The sequence below is a fragment of the Cyanistes caeruleus genome, chromosome 13 (genome assembly GCF_971803275.1).
Source record: "Cyanistes caeruleus chromosome 13, bCyaCae1.hap1.1, whole genome shotgun sequence".
Classification (NCBI taxonomy): Eukaryota; Metazoa; Chordata; class Aves; order Passeriformes; family Paridae; genus Cyanistes; species Cyanistes caeruleus.
The window spans coordinates 13,136,568-13,157,344 of record NC_141713.1 but is presented as its reverse complement, the minus strand read 5'-3'; the positions used below and the strand labels follow the sequence as shown (position 1 = coordinate 13,157,344).

At 39.8% G+C, this 20,777-nt stretch overlaps 1 protein-coding gene and 1 long non-coding RNA gene across 3 annotated transcripts in view; one reads left to right on the top strand and one right to left on the bottom strand.

The window, feature by feature from the left end:
- Positions 1-1,770: 1,770 nt before the first annotated feature.
- Positions 1,771-8,831, bottom strand: LOC147650708 (uncharacterized). The gene is made up of 2 exons (XR_015275805.1): positions 7,350-8,831; positions 1,771-4,224 (listed from the first exon to the last, which is right to left on the bottom strand). It is a non-coding gene; the product is annotated as an uncharacterized LOC147650708 (long non-coding RNA).
- Positions 8,781-20,777, top strand: part of NEDD4 (NEDD4 E3 ubiquitin protein ligase) — a 50,086-nt gene continuing 38,089 nt past the window's right edge. The window contains exons 1-3 of one of the 2 annotated variants that reach the window (XM_086848937.1): positions 8,781-8,933; positions 18,540-18,613; positions 20,095-20,173. In XM_086848937.1, coding sequence (XP_086705063.1) covers positions 8,889-8,933; positions 18,540-18,613; positions 20,095-20,173 — 198 coding nt within the window. In that variant the 5' untranslated portion in view covers positions 8,781-8,888. Of the gene's footprint in view, positions 9,373-18,539; positions 18,614-20,094; positions 20,174-20,777 lie in introns of both variants that reach the window. The other variant, XM_023934056.2, reaches the window with a different exon arrangement.

Sequence of the window (20,777 nt, the reverse complement as noted above, 5' to 3'; positions counted from 1 at the left end):
GGATTGTAAAATTGCATGTAAACCCATCAGTGTACCCAGCACAGTCTGTGTGAACAGGATGGAAAGGCATTGACACAGAGCAGGAGCCAGCTACAAAAAAAATGAGGATGAATATTCAGGTTTTCATGCCAAAGAGATAGCATTGGTTAACAGACTACATCCCAGACTGTAGAGGTGATGAGATGAGCTGGCAGGTGACAAGGTTTGTGTGCCACCATCAATCACTTAGGCTCATCACCAAAGAAAAAGAATTATCAGGGAGATACATGACACCCTTAATGAAAGAGATTAATTTTATCATGTCATGGGAGGAAATACTATTAATATAGCTCACTGCATTCTAAACATGCTTTGCAAAGAGTTCTCAACAAATAATTGACAGACATACTTCTCCCAAGGTATGAGATGGAATATAAAGTAGGAGATAACAGAAGGATACTTCAGAAATTGGTAGTTCATCTGAAGTAATAATGGGTTTTAATTGGAACCTCTCAGCTATAAATTTGAAAGAATTTGTCTTAATGATTGATAAAAAGGATGAAAACAACAAACAAATCTGTGAATGGAAATGTCCTAACAGGAAAGATTTAAGAAGGTGGAAATCTTGGAACTGAAGTAATGAACTTTTTAGGTTTCAAATTATTAGATGCTTATGTGCTTAATAAAGATACCCAAAGTCCTAAACAATTGCTTTGAAATATTTTTACATCTCCAGAAATACAAATCTGTATGTGTGAACACAGCTGGTATTCCAGGAAACAGAATTTCACTTCTGGGGTTCAGGATTGCTGTGTCAAATGAGGCGGTGGTTCATGTACTCCATACAGTGTCTCTGGTAACTGATGCCTCTTCTCTAGAGCAGACTTGCATTATTACGTGGTCTCAGAATAAATGGCCTCTTTGGAAACTGTTCTAGACTCAAGAGACAGAAGCTCCATCTGAAGTCAGTCAGAATTAACCAATGCTTGGATTTTGCTGCTCTCCTCTCTGTCTTAAAAATGTTAAGCTTTGATAAGGAGACAAAATTGAAGAAAAATATATAGTGAGGCTTACAAATTGGAACAACACAGGAAAGTTATTCCAGATTTAAGGAAGGAGCAGGGACCTGACTGTATCCTTAAGATGTTTCTGAGTTGGGAATCCACAGAATAGTTAAAAATTAAACTGAATATGTCCAGGCTTGGGCTCTGCTGTCCCTGTGCTGTGTTTGTCCTCTGGCTGCAGGGAAACCTTGGCCAGGTAGCCATAACAAAGGATCCTGCAGGCAGCTCCCACTCAGTGCTGGCAATGTTGCCACTTGTGTGTCCTTGCCTTTTATCTGAAAGTGCAGCTAGAAGTTCTCATGTGAGCATCCTTTCTGCTTGACCTTTGAAGTAGTGAGCAGAGTTGTTTTCTGGTAGGAAGACCCTGTAATAGCTCAAATAAGGTGGCATTCCATGGGCAAGATGTGAGTGTGGATTGGAGGCCCCTTCCATGCTGCACAGTTGGGAGATATGACAGGATGTAAGACTGTCTGCACTGTCCACTCCAGCAAATGGCATTTTAAGCATTACTTCACAGGATCTGAGTGCATTTGTTACTGCTGTTGTAACAAACCAACACCTTCAGTGCATAGTTAACATTACCTGATGAAATCGCAAATCTCTTTTGCTTTTCCTACCCAGCTTGTTAAAAAAAGAGAAAGGGGTGAAATACAAACTCAGGAAAGCCAGATTAATTAAATTTGAAGTGAATTGAGGACATGGAAAAAAATGTTTAGAAAGCATTTAGTGCTAGAAAGACAGCTGTTTATTGCAGATTACAGTGTTTAAATACCCCAAATGAAAGACTACCTTGATACAATGCAGAATACATAACTGAATGATTATAGTTCGTGATAGGTCATAACATTTCTGCCATGTGCTTTGGATATGTAGGAAATATCCTACTAGTGATGTAAATACTTGAAATGTGTTGGAACATTTGCATATCTATTCTCCAATGGCTTTGTCGTGCCTCCTCCTGAGTCTGTTCTTCCTGGGCCTGCCTACCCATTTTCTATATCTGGTAATACCTCAGTTCTGAAATCATTAAAAGGGTCCATTTTTGTCCCTGTGGCTCATCTTTTCTCTGCTGTCAGCTTCCTTTTAAATAAACTGCTTTTATATGGATTATGATAAGTTATGTATCATTGGAACTTTGCCTATCCACACTACCTAATTAGATGATGCCTATTAGAATAAAATTTTCAGTGGATCTCAAGCTGCTGGTTCAGGTAATGTTAGCAGTATGCTACTGATCCAAAGCATACGCTGCTTTTTGTGTAGGGGGGTTCTGAGTCAAATGTTAAAACTGTACTTGAAAAATTAGCCCAAGGACTGAAATGCACCTCAGCAGTTTGTGAGCTTCATTTTAAGCCTACCTATGCATACAAGGGGCCACTTTTTGATGGAACTATTTTTAAAGTTGTGTGTATATTACACCAAATAAGCTCAATGTGCTTTTTAAAGCCTTCATACATGGTGAAGGTAGGAAGAAGAAGATGCATAAGAAGCTGAAAATACATTTTGATTTCTTCAGGGGTTGATAGCCTTATATTCACTTATTAACTTGTTGGTACTGGATTTTTGTGATGACTAAACGGAACAGGGCAAACCTGACTGCTGCTGGGACTAAATCCATCTGTAGCCTCAGGTTCTTAAAGCACAGGATGGAGGAGGTAGCTAGTGGGAATCAAGAGAAGCTGTCCCTGCAGATTTCCTCAGGTAGCCAACCTACCTATTGCTTAAAATCAGTACTTCTCAACATACTTTAGAGAGCTATTGGGTTCTCTTTTTGCAAATATTCTCCTTTTGTTTCTGGTATGGATGGGAAAACACAGCACTGTACCTCATCCTACACTATAAATGAACTGATAAGGACTTGTTCATCTCCTTTCCTTATCAAGAATACCCTTGAGTGTTCTATTTGCCTGCTCTGTATGAGTACTTCAAAAAGACACTTGTTCCAAGGGCTATAATAATAATTTCCCAGAGAGATCAAGCCCAAATGCTCCCTGCTCTAAGACAAGAAGAAGCATTTTGAAATGTGTTGTTTAAAAAGCTGTGAATAAGCAAGGATCCATTCTGACTGGAAAAAAATCTCCTTGATTCTATCTGCTACATATGTGGAGATGAGAAGGATGATAAAGTGCCTGTGTTTAGGAGGCCCTGCTTCTTGGTTCTTGCACCAATGACATAAATGAAATCTGCTCTCACAAGGATTAGTTGTGGATATCAAAACTAACACAGGGGCCTAAAATGGCTTTCTCTGAATAAGCAAAATAGGAGATCTCAGTGCTTACTAATAAGGAATTGCTGGAGACCTGTTATGCTGCACATAACTTTAAATTACTTCAATGCTTTAGGAATTATCTGAGATTAGCTTTTTTTATCAAAAACAGTAGCTGTATAATAATAGGAGTATATTAGCATTTCCCTTTGCTTTTGGCAGAGGTCATACTCTGATCATTAATAAATATAATTTTACAGCATACACAAAGCCCTACATTCTTGTCAGTCAACCTGGTTTTTAGGAGTACCTTCTTATGGGATTACTTTCTTTGCCAACCAGGCCTGAAGATACGTGGATATTTCTTGGATGGTGTGCTACTAAGTGTAGTTTGGCATTATCTGTAATTAATTCCCAGTGACAAAACTTTCAAAATCATTGGAAGATAATTAGTGGACCAAGGGTAACACATTGAAAATCTGTATGCTCAAAAGTATTTGAACATTGAAAACACCTCAGAAGTAATTCAAACCAACTAATAACATCAATTATTTACTATTCCCATTTTCCTAATGAAATAAGAGAGAAACATGGTAGGAAGGAGCATCTTGTGTGAAACTGAGATGTGGGAAGATTGGAGTGCATTAGTGATGCTCAGTCACACACCACACCAGAACACAGCTTCTCCTGGTCTTAGCAATGTTTTAGGCACTGACAAAGAGCATATAGCACATACTACTTTGTACACATATGGAGAAGGATAATCTCAAGGCATTTAAAGAAGAAAATATGTAATCCCTGGGAAGTTCTTACTTCTCTAACATTGTGATGGGTTGAGCTGTTAGCAAAAATAACCACAATTAGTGTGTTAAACCTGGGATCACTGGTGGATAATTAATCTGGGAACAGTGACAGCAGTTGACTGGAGCTCATCACCTCCAGGTTTCTGTTCTGGCAGCTCTCCTCCCCCTCAAGCTGAAAATAGAGAGAAAAAGATGACATCTGAGTGGTGGTGATTCAGACAAGTGTTTACCATTTCATTCAAATGCATATGCACAAAATGAGTGTGACTTTCCACCTCCACTACAGTTGCTCTTCTTACTATGCAGGTTTGCTCATCAAGACAGAGATATTTCCAAAAGAAATTGCTTGTAAACTGTTATACAAGTCATAAAATTTAGGAAAAACATCTTTCTCTTCTACTCTGTGAGAGCTGGAGAGCTCAGCATCTTTCCTGGGAGACAGGGAAGAAGGGAGCTGACCCAGGGCAGATGCTGGTGCCTGAGGAACACAGGCCCATGCTTGGACAGCAGTACTAAATTTTGTCTGCAGGTTGCCCTGGAAAGGAGCTACTTGAACAGAGAATTTCTGGTTCACATCTGGTCTGTCCTTGCGTGATGGTCACACCTTGCTGTCATCCTGCAGGAGCAAGTAGAGCTGCAGGGCTTGAGACTGGCAGTGGCTTGGCTTCAGGCAACACAGGAAGCACATGTATCCAAACAAGGATACGTTGCTTTTAAGGGAAAGAAGAAAAGCTAAGGAAAACAGAACCTGTGGCTTTGGAGAACTGAGAGTGAAAAGGAGCAGGAGAGGGCTGGTGAAAACCTGCAAATGGGCTAACAGCAGCCCAGTTGCAATGCAGTGCAGACACAGCTGCCAGCCTGGAGTGACTACCAGACTGAAGCTCTTGCTTACAAAATTTAAGCCTTCATGTTTATATCAGTTTTACATCTTCTTGTCATAGTGGTTGAAATCTAGTATTAATTGCCAGGATCCAGCCTGCATTTAACAGTGGAACCAACAAGAGTGTTGAGTCTTGGGCTCTTAACTACATCTCTGCATTAGTCTCTTTACTGAGACATTGCCTTGATAGTAAAGAAATCGAGATTATTAGGATACCAGTAGGTGTTTACTTCTCTTAGTCATAGCAATGATTCATGACCAATACAATTTTTTCTATTAATTCCCTGTTGTACACAGTTTTCCATTTACCTGTCACAGTCACATTGTGTGTGGTTCATAACATTTTCTATTGTATGACTCAGTAGAACAAAAGACAATAGGACAAAAATCTGTTTCTGCCATGTGCATTTTTAAAAAATGTATTATTTTTTAGTTGCAGTTAAAATGACTTCTATTGAATGGAATGACTTCTATTGAAAGGAATGACTTCTATTCCTTTGGTTTAAAGGAACACCAGTTTGATTTGCATTCAGTTTGATTTAAAATCCTCTGCAGCAGAAGTTATCCTACATTTAATAAGTTAAAACATACTTTGGTGTTACCTGATGTCCTAGCTTTTATCACTTAACCATCACTATAGTTAACATAAATTCTTAAATTAAAGACTCCTGTGATAATACTTTGGAATTTTGAAACAAATCTCCTTTATCCACATAATTTCCTCCTTTAAAAGAAAACACTGCTTTTGGTTTTTTTTCAAAGTCGTTCAGTATTATGGTGCACAGATTTTCTTTGGCCTAGGAAAAGCATTTATGATAAAGAAAGATACAAACCATATATCATAAATGTATATAAAATTCAAACCACAAATTGTATCCATCAGGATGAATGCCATCAGCTTAGAGATGGAATGTTTTTAAAAACTTTTGTGAATTTTTGATCTTTCATGGGACTGAAAATTAATTTAGATGGCAAGAGAAGTCAGATTTGTTACCAGGTAAGAGCTCACTATTGGGATGGAGTAATGAGATAAAATATTAACAGATTTTTAATGGCGTGGATATACAAAGTGTTCCATTGCACATAGATGATCCAAATTTGGGTTTTTCTCTGCAACTGAAAATCAATTATTTGCTTTCAGAAGAGCTCTCTTCCAGTAATAGTTTGTAATAGGATAACACCATAAAATATTAAATGCTGGAGATATGTATCTAACATAAGAACTGAATGTTTGTTAACAAACATATTGTGTTTATGCTCCCCCATTCTTAAGTAAAATAATAAATTGGGTGAAGTGAAAGATATCTTGCTGGAATATTGGAGATAATTATTGATCCCACTAAAAGTGCACATAGACCATAATATATGGATGCCTCTGGTATCAAACCCAGAAACGTAAGTTCTGTGTTTGCAGGTCATCTGCTTATGGATTTGGGCACTAACTGTGTTTCAACTCCTATTCTGGGCAGTCAGTGGTCCTTCCACACAAGAAATGAGTCAGTGCTGTGTGCTCCTCTGCTACTTAAAAAATGTAATGTAACAAAATTAGTATGTTAATGTCCTGTTGTAAATTTCAAAAAGGCTTTTTTTTTTTTTAATTTCAAACTTATTGAAATGACACATTGCTTAAAATTTAATGTTAGAGTTTTGATGTCCTACAAAAAATCCCAGTAAGTAATGTATTAATAAAATATTCACAATGAAAACCTCTATTAAACAGGACTTTAGGATGCTTCTTATAGTTTTTAGCATACAAAAAAGCTGAGACTGCAGAAAGGCAGACAGATTTCTGACTAGTGATAGTAATGTGTAGTAAGATATTTATAGGGAGAAATAAAAGAGTATCTTTTATTAGACTAACCAATAAAATTCTGAAAAAAAACCCCAAACATAAAAAACCTCAGCTGTGAGCTTTTGGGGCTCTGATACATTGTCTTTGACATGGTTTGTACACTCTACCAGAGTATGAGAGACAGCACAGCAAAACCCAGTGTTTATATTTGACACAAACTCACATGCTTTTTCTAGCAAGCTGTAACAACAATTTACTATTCATTGTTATACTCAATCTCAGAAAAACCGGACCTGGAAATCATGCCTGTTGTAACTTAAGCAGATTTTCCTTCCTTGGCTGTAGCCCAGAAACTTAAATTTGGACAAACCTCTAAACTTGTGCTGGAAGACTGATGTAGGCAAAACTGAGCCAAAGGAATTTGAAACTTTGTGTGTCCAGAGGGTCAATTCATAAACAGAAGAGGGCTGTTTATTTTAAAATGCCCCAAATTTTTTCTGGGTCTTATTTTCCAAACTTTCTTGATTGGTCTTATAGCAGACACTGTTTCCACAAATAAATAATCTACCAATTCATATGAAGCCACTTGCCCAAATGCCACTTTGTGTTTTTGTAAGACACTCACCTGAATTTTCACAGGTAATACCCTACATTTATTCTGGGACATGTACAAACTGATGTTGATATTGAAATTGCATTTTCTTGGAGCGTCTGGTTAGTCTCTGGAAAGAGAACGTGAGTGTATGTGGTAATGGGCTCAGGTTTGCCTGAGTCTTTCTGAGGAGGTGATAACCTGGGTGTTCTGTGGTCTGCTTGGGACACAGTCCAAAGAGCAGAGCCTGGGTCTTTGTTTGTTTTGGAAAGGGAAGATTCTCATCAGATGATGATGGCAGAAGTAGGTCACTCAGGGCATGAGGGGCCAGGTTGGATCAGTTGAAAGGTGACGAAAGACCCTGGTTCCTTGCCAGTACAGGTGCTGCTACATTTGTTTGTTGTTAGTGACCCGTGATTTTCAGAATGTTCATCCTACGAGGGAGGTATGTTCTCTGCACTCCCAGATTGTGCAGTGCCTGGAGAAGTTTGGCTTAGGCTTGTAGAAAGGCTTATCATTACAAAACTCGGACTAAACCACTCTACAGCTTTTTTAGCACAGCTCTTGCTGTTGTCCTCTGCCTGCTGGAAAGGCTGGCGTTCAGGGAGGGATCCCTGAGGGACTGATTCGGAGGCTTGAACAGGGCAAGGGGCAAGCAGATTTTTTTCTTGAGAAAAGTCTTGATGACATCGTTGTTTTGATTTCAGACATAGCTTTAACAGTTTATATTTTCTGTCCTCTGGCATTCTCCCTGCTTGGGTGTTATGTCAGGTCAGCTCCTCGCACAGCTGGGATTTCCTTCCTCCTCAGAGCACCCTGTAAGGCAGCACTGCCTCATCCTGGTGGGCAAAGTCCTTTTTACTCTCGGTTTTCCCCACATTTTTGCAATTTCAGGTTCCCTGAGTACAAGGGGTTAGGCAAGAGTTCCATAGCTTGGGCCTGGCTCTCAGAGGTGCAAAAATAATCTTAAACTGCAGCAGGAGAGGTTTTGGTTAGACATTCAGAAGAATTTCTTCACACAAAGGGTGATTAGATATTGGAACGGGCTGCCCAGGGGGGTGGTAGAGTCACCATCCTTGGAGGCGTTTAAGAAAAGCCTGGACACTCGGTGCCATGGTCTAGTTGACACGACGGTGTTCGGTTGTAGGTTGTACCCGATAATCTCAGCGGCCTTTCTCAACATAATCGATTCTGTAAATTAAGATCTCGACAGTGTAAACCAGAAGGAAAAATTTTAGAAAGGCGGCTTTATCCCGCCGAGGCCCTGGGTAGGGCTGCCGACGAAGGCAGGGCGGAGCACGGCGCGCTTCCCGCGGCGCCCTGAGGGGCGGTGGGGCTGAGGGCGGCGGCCGCGCGCCCCCTCAGGCTGCCCGCGCGGCGCGTGTCTCCAGGCGGGGCGCGGAACGGGAGCCAATCGGAAGGCGTCGCTGGCACCCTGGGGGCGGGGTCTAGGCTCCGCGCGCCAATCAGACGACGGTGAGAGAAGCGGGCCGGAGCCTAGGGCGGGCACGGGGTGGGGCTCGGGGCGGGGCGTAGGTAAACACGGCGGCGGGGGGCGCGCGCTGCGCGGCCATGGCGGCGTCTCCTGCGGAGGTGCTTGGGCTGCCGGGCGAGGAGGTGAGCGAGGCCTCGGGCCGCTCCGCGCGTCTCCCGCTGCCCTCTCCGCGGAGGCCGGGCGGCGGCTTCTCCGCGGGGCTGAACCCCCTGCGGGGCGGGTGTTCCCTGCGAACCCGCTGCGGTGTGGCGCTGGGTGGGGGAGCGGGGTGAGGTGATGAGGGGGGTCCTGGCGGGACCGGCGCCCCGGTGCCGGCTCCTCTGCGCCCCTGCCCGCCGTAAGGTGGTGGCTGCCGTGCCATCTAGCACCGGCATTCCTGTCTTCTCCCGTTGGAAGCTGTGGATCCTCCTCTATGGACGGAGGGATCCGCGTGCGCTCGCAACTTCCTCGTGACGGAGAGAAGCGGGATTTCTTCTCCCCTCCGCTCTCTTCCCGGTACCGAAGATTCGCGTCTTTGTTCCAGGCTTTGTCACAGGCGGCGTGACAGGAGCGGTACTAAAGGTAGTGCGGTGCCTGAGCGATGGGGCTCATCCCAGCATGGCCATTAGCGGGAGTGTGAATCCCGTCTGCGTTTCGGTGTTTTTTGCGATGAACCCGTGGGTGACTGCAAGTGACTCCTGCAGTGGCCTCTGTCCTCAGGTCGTAGTTCCTGAGCACGTGGATCTTTTGGAAGGGGCCTGAGGTGGATGTACCTGTTACTGGGTATAAGTGGCAGACAGGTGGGGGATGGCTTTTGCGTTGTAACCGAGGCTTGTGCATGGGGCAGAATATTATGGAATAGTTAACTTTACAAGGAGGAAGGGAACGTCAGGGGTTTTTTTAAATTGCAGATGCAGGAAGACTTAAAGCGGTATCTCTGAAAGCTGTTTGGTGACCTGTGTGAAGTGTCAGTAATGTTGTCTTTGAGCCAGCAGGATATTTTACCAAGGTTGTCTTTGATCAGCTCTTTTTTGTGTTCATGCAGTGATGATCTCTGTGTCAATGCATACTTGTTGCATCCATAATAGGAATTCAGTTTGTTAAAGCTCTAAAATACTATTCCTTGTTAGCATTACTCTTTCTCAAGTTGTGCTTTATTTCTGGAGAACTAAAAAGCTCTTAAATGACATTTTTTCTTCATCTTCGTATTTGAGTTACATAGGATTTCTAATACAAAATTAGCACTGCATACTGCAAGGGTTGCATAACACTTCCTATTGCAAGATCCTGTTTTCATTTGCTAGTAACTTTCTGAGGCTGTATAGTTGTACTAAAAGATTCCATGCCTTAGGCTGTCTATTTTAACTGTTAAGCCTTGTTCAGTTTAGCTGCTTTGTAGCCTCCCTTACTATGGTGAAAATATTTTGAAATCTGCTTAAAATTGATCTTCCCTCTATCTTTTTGAGCATAAATATGTTCCTTTGGAACAGCTGGGGGAAGGGGGAGTAAGTATGTAAAAAAATCTATTAGATCCAATTTTTTCTATAATTCAGAAGCTTAGCCAAACTTTTTGAAGTGACATATCTAAAAAGTGTGGTTTGTTTATGTTCAGAGACTTTAATATTCAATGAGTACATACTGATTCACATGTAAAGAACTTGCTTAGTTATCTTCATAGTTTTCATGTGAGATTCTGCATGCACAAATGACAAAACAAATGATCTTAGGGTTGCAAGAAAAATGCTCTGCTAGCAGCTTTTGTCTAGGATACTAGAATGGAAAATAGAGTTCTCCCTCCTTGTGGATGGTCTTTTCCTGTCTTCATAGAGTTTAAGTCTAGAAGATTGTATACTCAGAAGCACAGAAAAAAAACATGGTCAGAAACCCAAGTCATATTGAAAGTATCATCAAGGACTTTTCTATCATCCCCCCACATTGTTTTGCAATTTTGTCTGCACACTGCTGCTTCCCCAGGGCTGCTCTGGTGCCTGTTCTGCAAGAGGGATTTGCTTGAAGTGAAAATCAGAATTGTCTAATAAAAGAAAGCAATGTTATCTGCAGAACCTCTTGTTGCAGCTTTTGAATATGATCCTATGGTAAATATAATAATTATAAATAAGTTGTTGATCAGGAAGGCAGGTAAGAAGTTGGTGTAATTGTTGAGGCAGTTGAATGCAGTATCAGAGTGTGGCATTTATGACAGATTTCTTTGTTTATGGTGTATTAATCACTTGGACTTAATAAAGGATTGCTAATATTATGTTGCTGACACAAAAAGAAACTGGGATAAAAAAGAATGTGTAATTGAGGTTATTGTGTGTACAGTGAGCTCATGTATATGCTCTATGTAGGTATCTGAGTTGCAGTGGCTGCATTTAGCAGGTGCAGTTGTCCTTAATTTCTCTGGTTCAGTTTTTCTTCTGTAAAAGTATCCTGTCACCCACAGAACTTATGGCTTAGTTGAGTATTGAAATAATGAGCACTAGTAAGATCAACATGGAAAAAACAGTAGTTCTGTATTCAAAGCAAGGTCTTAGCAGTAGAAAAGTAGGTCTCAAATGGTATGGAAATAAGAAGAACATGTTCCTTTTTATCATCCTAGTAACTTTTTTTTTAAGGGGAGAGGAATGCGATAAAGTGTACTTCCTTCTTCCCAGCAGGTCAGACTCCTCTCACAGCACTCTGCCGCAGGTTCCTTGGAGCCTTCAGCTGGGAGCACTCCCTGCTGCAGACTTTGGTGTGGCCCATGCTGTGGGAGCCCTGCCTGCTTGGGGTGCATCGCCTTTTGAATGTAGGGGCAGGTGTTGGCTCACACCCCCAAGAGCAGATTGACACAACTGCTGCTGCCTTTCTTTGTCACAGCAAGGTTTTGGAAGAGGGTCTTTCTTCATACAAAACTTTTGAGTTGTTAAGACTTGGGTTTCTGTGATTAATCACTTTGATGAAGCATTTTCTGATGAGGTATTCACTTCCACTTACTGTATTTTTGTGGCAATTGACAGCAGTACTAAATACAGTATTTTCTAACGGTAATTGTAGAATGCTCTTTCAAAGACTGAAGGAAGAATTTTTGATATCTTAGCTAATGCACTGTTGTTTCTTTGGTTACACGAGGAATTACTGTTTTTTCAGTGGTTTACTGTGTTAAAAGTATAATTTCTAGAGAATTGTTCAGTATCTATTTATGTTTTCTATTATAATACCTGCTTGCACTGTAGGGCTTTGGAATGGTTTTCAATAGAATGACACTGATTGTCCGTATACATGTCTTTCACAGCCAGTTTAATTTACAGATGTCTGTATGTTGGAGTTCCTACACTCCCAGCCTGAATTAAAGACTTCTTATTTTATTTAGCTCTTTTTATGTTGCCCAGATAACATTCTAAATTAATTTTCTAGATCTTTTTTATCTATTATGTTTGGTTGCTTTCAGGGATGAAATTAGAAATGGGAACTTCTTACAGGCAAAAATACACTTCCTACTTGCATGCATTTGCCATTTCAGGTTTCTCAGTCACTTGAGAACTATCCTATGTAGAACAAGTGTTCTTGTTTACTGCAGGTCGCCTAAGATTTCTCATAGGCATATGGTATTTAATTCTGGAAAGCTTTAGGTGTGTTATGTTCCTTTAGGATCTACTACTGGAGTAGGTTGTTTATGGTTATTTAGCTTGTGGTTGGTGAACTGAACGTCTAGGATACATGGTTTGTCTTCTTGATTTCTGCACACCTTACCCCACAACTCTTCTTATGTTGCTGTCTTTTGGAGGTGATGCTGATGAGTAGAAATGTTTCAGACATGACTTCAGAGACTGGCATGGGCTAATATTATTTTGGATTACCTCTGACAAAACTTGTAATGTTGTTTGGCTTCTTTGTGCCTGAGCTTGAGGCAGCCCTGTGCTCCAATTCCCATTCAAAGCCTATAGTCTCCCCAGTGCCTCTGTATGAGATGTCTGCTATATCTTACTGTTCTTACACAGGCACTCAAACAGAAGAAATAGATATTCATGTCTCTGTGCTTTAGAAAGGCTCTCAATTTTTTCTAGGCTGTGAAGGACTTTACCATTGCAAGGCATATCCTAGAATCTCATGTGTCTGGATTAGCTGAGACTCTTGCAGAAATAGTGAAGCTTGCTGGTTTGTAGTCTTGAGAGGTTTCCTGATTTTGTTTGGAGTTCACTTGCATTTTTTGAACAGCAGTGTAATTTGGTGGTTTCCAGAAGCTTTTTTATGTCCCTCTGTTTGTTTTGTGTTGTTTTTTTTTACAAGCCTTTCCTTTACACTGTAGTACTAAACACTGAGAGGGGCTGTTATGGATAATGGTTACACACAGTGAAAAATCGTTTGGTAGTTGGTTGAGGGGTTTTGTTGGTTTTTTTTATTTCTGTTGGCAAATCAGCAACTCCATTAGTGGACTTCTGTTGTTTGGAATCTCTTCCTTAATTTGTAGTCAAATGCAGCTGATAAATACAATCTGTAGTAACACCCAGCATTTCTTGATGGATGGCATTTTTGTATTTATGAGCACAAAATGCTCACATGGTACAATTAAGTTCTAGTGAATTAGTAAGACTGATCTGTAACTGGCAGGAGGAAGTTAATGACTTTCATTATGTTTAAAAGATCAATTAATGTAGTTTTATAATAGGAATTTTTCTGAGTCTAAAACTCCTTGTTTTGAAATAATTTCTTTAAAGAAAATGCTTCGTCTCTGTTAGTCGCTGTAGAGGGGACAGTGTTCTCTGGTTTGTCAAGCAATGGTCAAATGTGAAAGTCTCCTTCCCATTTTCTATCTCCTGGTGAAATGAAGGGATGATGCTAAAAAAGACTTGCTATCATTTAGATGTCCTAAACGTGTGCGGCTGCCTCACTCGAGAGGTCAGATGATTGCAGGAAGTACTTTCCTCCACCTAAGGCTCTGCATTCTGTGAGAAATGCTTTCTTTCAAATGAGAACTATATGCAGGCATGATACGAATCTTAAGAAAGCCTTTATGTATAGTTCCTGATATTGTCAGAATCTTTAAAGCTGATGCTGCTATACTGTTTTATTGTTGTAATAAGCTTTGGTGCTCTTATCTTGGCTTTAGTGGTAGTTGATTTTTGGCCTATCCAACAGGAACAAAAGAAGAACAGGATGTTATTGCCTAGAGGAATTGTTTACTACCAAGTGTTCTCTGCTAGACTACTCAGTCATTTTTATATTGGCTTCCCCCAAAAAAAGCTATCTAGTAGTCCAGCAGATACTAACATTTTATGTTTTGCATTAAATTAACCATCCTGGCTTTGGCTATAGTCATCAACATGTCACCATTTCTTTATCTGTGCCTTTTTTCTCATCCTTTCTTCTTGCTTATATTTTTCTTCTATCATCTGCACTCTCTTGGACTTCTATCACTAAAGCACGACTCATGCTCTCAATTGTCTTTAGTGTTATTTTACGACCACGTGAATTTTGAAAGACTAGGGGTGAGAATGAATAATCTGTTAATACCTTTTACCTTTTTAGCTAGTAGTTCCTGCCTTTGTAATTATTGACTATAAGCCAGGCAAGACCATTCCATTCTCAAGGTTGTGAAAAAGTTCTGTTGAAATTTCTTTCCAAGTGCTGTTTTCTTGTCCAAAATGAACAGTTCAAGAATTTAAGAATGTCTCATCTTAATGTATATTCATTGAACGTAAGTAGTTTCATAGTGACTTTTGTGGAAATTAAACTGTCTTCTGCAAGTGCCACTTTAGTAGTTTGACATTTGCTTTGCTGCTCTGAGAACACATTTTACAACTGTGTAAAATAAAATAAAAAGGATTTCTGTTTTATTATCAGTTCAAAGAGTCACAAGCTGGAAAGCATTGCCTTTAAAGCTTTAAGTTAATGATTGTCACCACAGTGGCTCAGGAACCTTCTATTTCACCCCTTGTTACACAGTATCTGTTAGTAAATAGATTAATTATTGGAGATAATGAAAATTGCATGATTTAGTAGTTCCAGTTATTTTGACTAGCATCTTGAACATTTACTTTAGAATGTACTAATATGATTAACAATAGAGCAATGTTAAAACCTGGAAGTTGATAATAAGATAACTATCTTGCTGACTCAGCTCTGAAAAGGATGTTTTGTCTCACTTAATCAGACCAAGAAGTTTTGGATGGTTTAGTCTCAGTAATATGTCGTAGCCTTATTCCCATACCTCATGGCTTTAAAATACTGTATAACCCCTAAAAACAGTTTAGGCTTGAATTTGTTTGGAGCAGCCTAACTGATACAAACACTGTGTGCAGCCACTTCCTGGCAGATTCAGTAGTTTTAACATTTTCTTCTATTCTATTCATATTTCTTCTATTTCCATTCGCTGTTTTTACCTGATTCATACTGGGTTACTTACATTCTCAGAGGGAACAGCTTAACTGTTCAGTTTTAACATTATTGTATTCTTTTGTTTGTTTGGTTTTTTGCCTTCAGCTTCTGGAATGGCTGGCAGTCAGAAGTTGTCAAAAGAAGCTGAATGTCCTTGTTCCATCCGTACAAACAATCTCTGTACAAGTCTGTGCCCAGAGCTGCTGCCTTTGATGGGCTGTTGTGTGCATGTCTGTGTTACAGAGCAGCTGGGCACGAGGGCACTAAACCTGTAAAACTCCAAATGTGTGCAAAGCAGCAGAGAATGCTCAGATTGTTCAGCTGTACAGACAGAATAAAAGCAGGTTGAGCCATTCAAGTTAACGTCAAGACTGCAGAAGCATGGGTAGGCATATCCAGGAAGAGACTCTTGAGGAGATAAATTGGGCTGAGAGAGCAGTCTCTTAGATAAACTGCAATGCTGCTAGGCATAGCTGGTGTGTTCCTTGATCTACAGTTTCTTGTATGTAGCTATGATGGAGGCCAATAAGGATCTCCTGAGCAAAAGTGAATTAAAAGGATGAGGTTCAAAATTGCCTTTCAAACCATGACGTTTTGATTTTGAATCTGTTCCCTGTGGGTGCCAGAATCAAGTATCTGATGCTTTGTCTCCGTGCAGAGCTTGCGTGGCCTAATTTTTGTCTGCATGAAATGAGCTTCAAAAGGTCCTGGAGCTCTTTGGCCATTCACTGCTTTCTGGGATCAGTGTGTTTGTGGCAGCTTTTTTGAGCTATGGCAGCAGTTCCTCATTAATTCTGCCATCACTAAGTGAGGAGGAAAGGTCGTATGGTCACAGCACAGCCCGGTATCCTGTCAGCAGGCTCTGCCTCCTCAGGATGTTCAGAGTCACAGCATAATGGCTCCTTCCAGTGTCAGGTCTTTCTGACTATGTTTGGATCAAGCTGTCTGAATTTCCCCTCATGTTCATTGCACACTGGTGTGACCAGAGAATGGGGAACCTCAAACGTTGGGATTATGTATTGCCCTTGCATGTTAGCATGGGTTTTTTTCCTGAAGTTTCTAATCTCCATAGCTTGAGAAAGGAAGAAGTGGACACTTCAGTGTCACCTGTCAGTTTAAAAAAGTGAAAAAAGGATGTGGTGGCTTTTGGCAGTGAGAGCAGTTAGTTGAAAAAGTGGAAGCGATAAAGGAGATCTGTTGGGAAGATTGTTATGAGCAATTCAGGTGGTTTTTTTTTTAACTGTTTCTGTTAATCTAGAAAGGGATTCTTACAGGACATGCCTTTTCATACTTTCGTGATGGTTTGGTTAGCTGTTTTGCTCGGCTAACTAAAATGCTGTAGCTGTCCTAGTTTGGCACTGACCCCAAATAAATAATAACCTTTCTTTCAGCAAGGCATGTTTAAATCAACCTTCAGCATGCCAGCATTGGGTTTGTGGCTTCTATTTTCCTGAGGCTATGTGCAAAGCAATTTGTCTTTCTGTAAAATAGCTTTCATATCTCTATTATGATACAAGTAAACAAACCATGTGATTAAGCCAACTTTAAAATCTCAGGAGCATGGATCCTATTCTGGGGTCTCCCCTTGTGGACTACATTGATGCATTATTAAGCCTGACTCTGGGATGCTTATGCCCAAAAGCATCTAATTGTCTTTGCTTTTCTTGTGCTTGAATAATGGAGAAAATCTCATGGTCTAAGCAACTGAATGCAGATACAAGAAAACCAGTTGTGTCCCTTGGGCTGTGGCTGAGGACCATTCTCTTGTTGGAAGGGAGTCAGGGTGCTCTGGGTGCAGTGCAGAGGTGCTCAGGGAGAGGGGAAACGCACACATGAGACTCTTCTTGAATCATAGCAGAAACTAGCTTATGTTGAATGTCACTGAAGCCAAGTAATTGGTAGAAGATAAATTGGACATTGTTTTAGAATGCAGGATGAGTGGATATGTTAGGATATTTGAGATATATTAAAATGTTAACAAATAGCTCTCAATTTGATGCCAACGGTTTTTAACTTGTGTTTTCTTAAATCCGGTCAGTTGTGGTGTTGTCATAAAACACATGGTAATGTTACGTACCTTAAAATCCTGATCATGACTAAGAATCTTGAAAGCTTAGGCCACTTTCTAGTAGTCAGTGCTGGGAAGGGTTGTTTGTTGGTCTTCCTTTTCTGAACTCTTAGAGTGTCTAGTAGGAGACAATTTCCTTAGAGGTGAAGGCTGAAGACAGGCTTGTGACTTGGCTGGAATTGACTTGGACAATTGATTGTTTTGGCTGTGGGTGGACATTGTAGATGTTCATCTCAGTTCCTAGGTAATCTCTAAATGTAGAGGGTTGGAGAAACTTGCTTACTTTATTATTTTATTTAGTGGTCTATTCTCCGTTTTACATTTTTAGCTAGTAGTTCCTGCCTCAGGATTAGGATGTAGTTCTCTCCATTAGCTTTAAGAACCATTCCAGTTGGGATTGGTTAGGGAGTCTAGCCCTGTGGTTATATAGGAGACCAATAATAAAGCATTCTTAGTGCTTCCTAGGAGTCTCCTTTAGAAAGCACTTTCAAGGGTATGTGGAATTCAGGAAGCCCCCAGGGGAGAACATCTACTGCTTCACACATTGCTCTTGTATCTGTTGTATTGCTCTTGTTCATTATTTAAATCCTTAATGTAGATTGGATCTGCCTTCCTCACAAGTGACTCTGGCCCACCATCTCCTACAAACAGCCCTTCATCTGGAAAGCTTTTTGCTTTCCAGAGAAACAATGCTCATTTGTCTTTCTCCTCTGATATGGTCACAGCTGTTGAGATACTTTTTTTCCCTCTTGAATTCAGTACCTTATCAGATAAGCCATGTAGGACTGTGCAGCTGTATTAATTAACAGGAGAAGTGCAATTACTTCTGTCACTCCTGTGGAGCTAATTTGTATAATGTGTAATTAAAATAGTTTTTTGTTTCTTAAACTTATACCCTGCTGGCAGGTCATATCAGAAATCCCAGTATTTTAAGTGTGACCACTTTGTGCTGCTAACTAAAAATAGATGCCAGAATTTTCTATTCCTGCATTTCTTTCCAGTGTTTATTACTGCTTTATTAATATATTTTGATATATTTGATACCCTTTTCATTCTGCCCAGGAAATAAATATTGTCAGAGTCTCTTTCCCTCCCTCTGATGAATGCCAAGATACCATTGGGTGAAAACATCTGTGGTCCGTGCAGTTTTGTCTGTTACTGATAGAGCTATTTCTGTCAGACAAAGTAACTGCATCATTTAGTCTATAGTTTTCAGTGTGAGTTCAAAATTATGCCCATAATTTCTTTTAGCTTTATTAATTGAAAATAGACCTGAAAAATAACTCTGAATGCATCTTGAATATGTTACTTTGTTTTTAAGGAGAGCACGCGAATTGTCAGAGTGAAGGTTATAGCTGGAATTGGCCTGGCCAAGAAGGATATCTTAGGAGCCAGGTAAGAATATGTTGATAATGTATTAAGGGATAGCTGCTGCTTTTATTGTCTTTCTACAGCTCTTTAGTTCTCAGTAAATTCTTCTAGGCCTCTTGGGGAAAAAAAAAAATCCAAACTCTTTCAACTGGCAACTTGATAAAATTATCAGAGACTATATAAACATGAAGACATCTGCTTTCTTGTCCAAGAGTGACTTGGACAGATCTTATGTATTGGCAAAACAAAATAGAGGAATGTTTTATTCTCTGCGTGGTAAAATAGCTCTGCCATGGAGGATAGATCCATGTCTGTATTTCACTTCAGGCTGCAGCTGAAATAACTAGAGTTCAGTTGTAGTCACAGCTCTCATCTGTGCTTGAAAGACTTGGAATGAACACAGTACTAAACACTGGTAGCTATAAGACTGTTTCAATTCAAATTATGTGCTGAGGAGCAGTGGCTTAACATTTTGCAAAGGAATTATGAGACCAGTGAGTTGGTAATTGAAATGCTTTTAGGATCTTGTAGAGTTGGCAAGTGGCAGAATGCATTTTGTGCTAAAGCCACTTTTGCTTCTGGCCTTTGTACAGAGGTTCTAGAAAAGTATTGATGGGTTTAGTACAAGTTCTGCTGTCAGCTGCTTTGGCATATGTGCAGTAATGTTATTTTAGCACTAGCAAAATCGCTGTGTGTGACATTGGTTTAGCAATAGAAAAATTTCTCATGTGAAATTCATATTTTCCCTTAAGCCAGACAGTCTCGCTTAAAATTTTTGTTCATGTACAGATTTTGCTTTTTTTTTACGTCAAGCAAAAATAGATCAGCTTTTCTCATAACTTAAGTATGTTAAAACAGTATGCTCTTTTACTGTTTGGCAGACAGTCTTGGTCACCTTTTGTTACTACTCTGAGCAACTGAGTGCTTTGATTGTTCACGAAAATTAGATATTCATATAATATGTTGGGTTTTAGTACCACAGGAAGGGAAAAGGCAGTAGGACATTTTAAGCAACAATATTAGGACATCTTCATTAACAGAAAAATTCAGGTTAAACTCTGTCAAAGTGATAGAACATTTAGTAAAATTGTTGCATGTTTGAGGAAGTACCTCAAATTCTAGGTGTTCTAAAGTGTTAAAATATTTAAAGATTTTTCAATCACAACTGACTTTTTTTCACACATATCTTGTTGAAATGTGTGAGAATTCATTAAATGTGTTCTCCTGAAATAACTGGGAAAGAGGACAGAGTCAAATCGTACTGATACACAGAATGGCATAGCTAATATGATTGTTATCACTACTAGTGTTTATATTAGTTTTATCTCTAAAACTGTGTAGGAAATGATTGTAATTACAAATGTCTGTGGTATTTGTAAAGTAATTGTAACCCCTGGTTACATAACTGCTATTAATTTAAGCCTTTTAAAACATGACTGCTGATAATGGTGATCAAAAGGGACATAGAGCAGCATACTACTTGTTTGGTTTTTTTTCCCTACCAGTGACCCATATGTGAAAGTGACATTGTATGATCCAGTGAATGGAGTCCTTACCAGTATTCAGACAAAAACTATTAGAAAGGTTAGTCATCTTATCTGTGTGGGTGTGGTGGTGTTTGTTTGGGATTTGTGGTATTGTGTTCAGGTTTTTTAAAATTAGACTCCAGAGGAAAAGTTAAAGCTATAGGAAATATGAGAATTCATGTCTTTTGAGTGAATGGTCTGCTCAGCTTCTCTGTTTATGGCATTCTTGTGGTATTTTTCTCTTCAAAAATTTTATTGAAAGGTAGAGCAAAAACTGAGGAATATAAGGTGAGTACTGATTCAAAACTACATCATTAATGGAAGTACTGGATTGTTCTGACGATTTTTCTGAGATCTTTAATGATATGAGAATCTTGTACAATAGCTTTTATCTTTTTGTGTTAAAAACACAAACACAGTTTGTTCGGTTTAAACATCAAATTGCACCATTCACCTGAATCATGATACTGCTTGTTTTTCTAGAATACATGCAGGAAATAGTACTGCTAACTTAGTTTAACTAAAAATTAAGAACTGTATATAGGAGAGGGAAAGCACTCTTCCAAATTGTTGTTCGGAGATAGTGGCTGTGATTTATGTTATGAGATCACTCATGCTTTTTTCCTTCCATGTTGATTAGTGTTACATTAAACTCTCTTTGT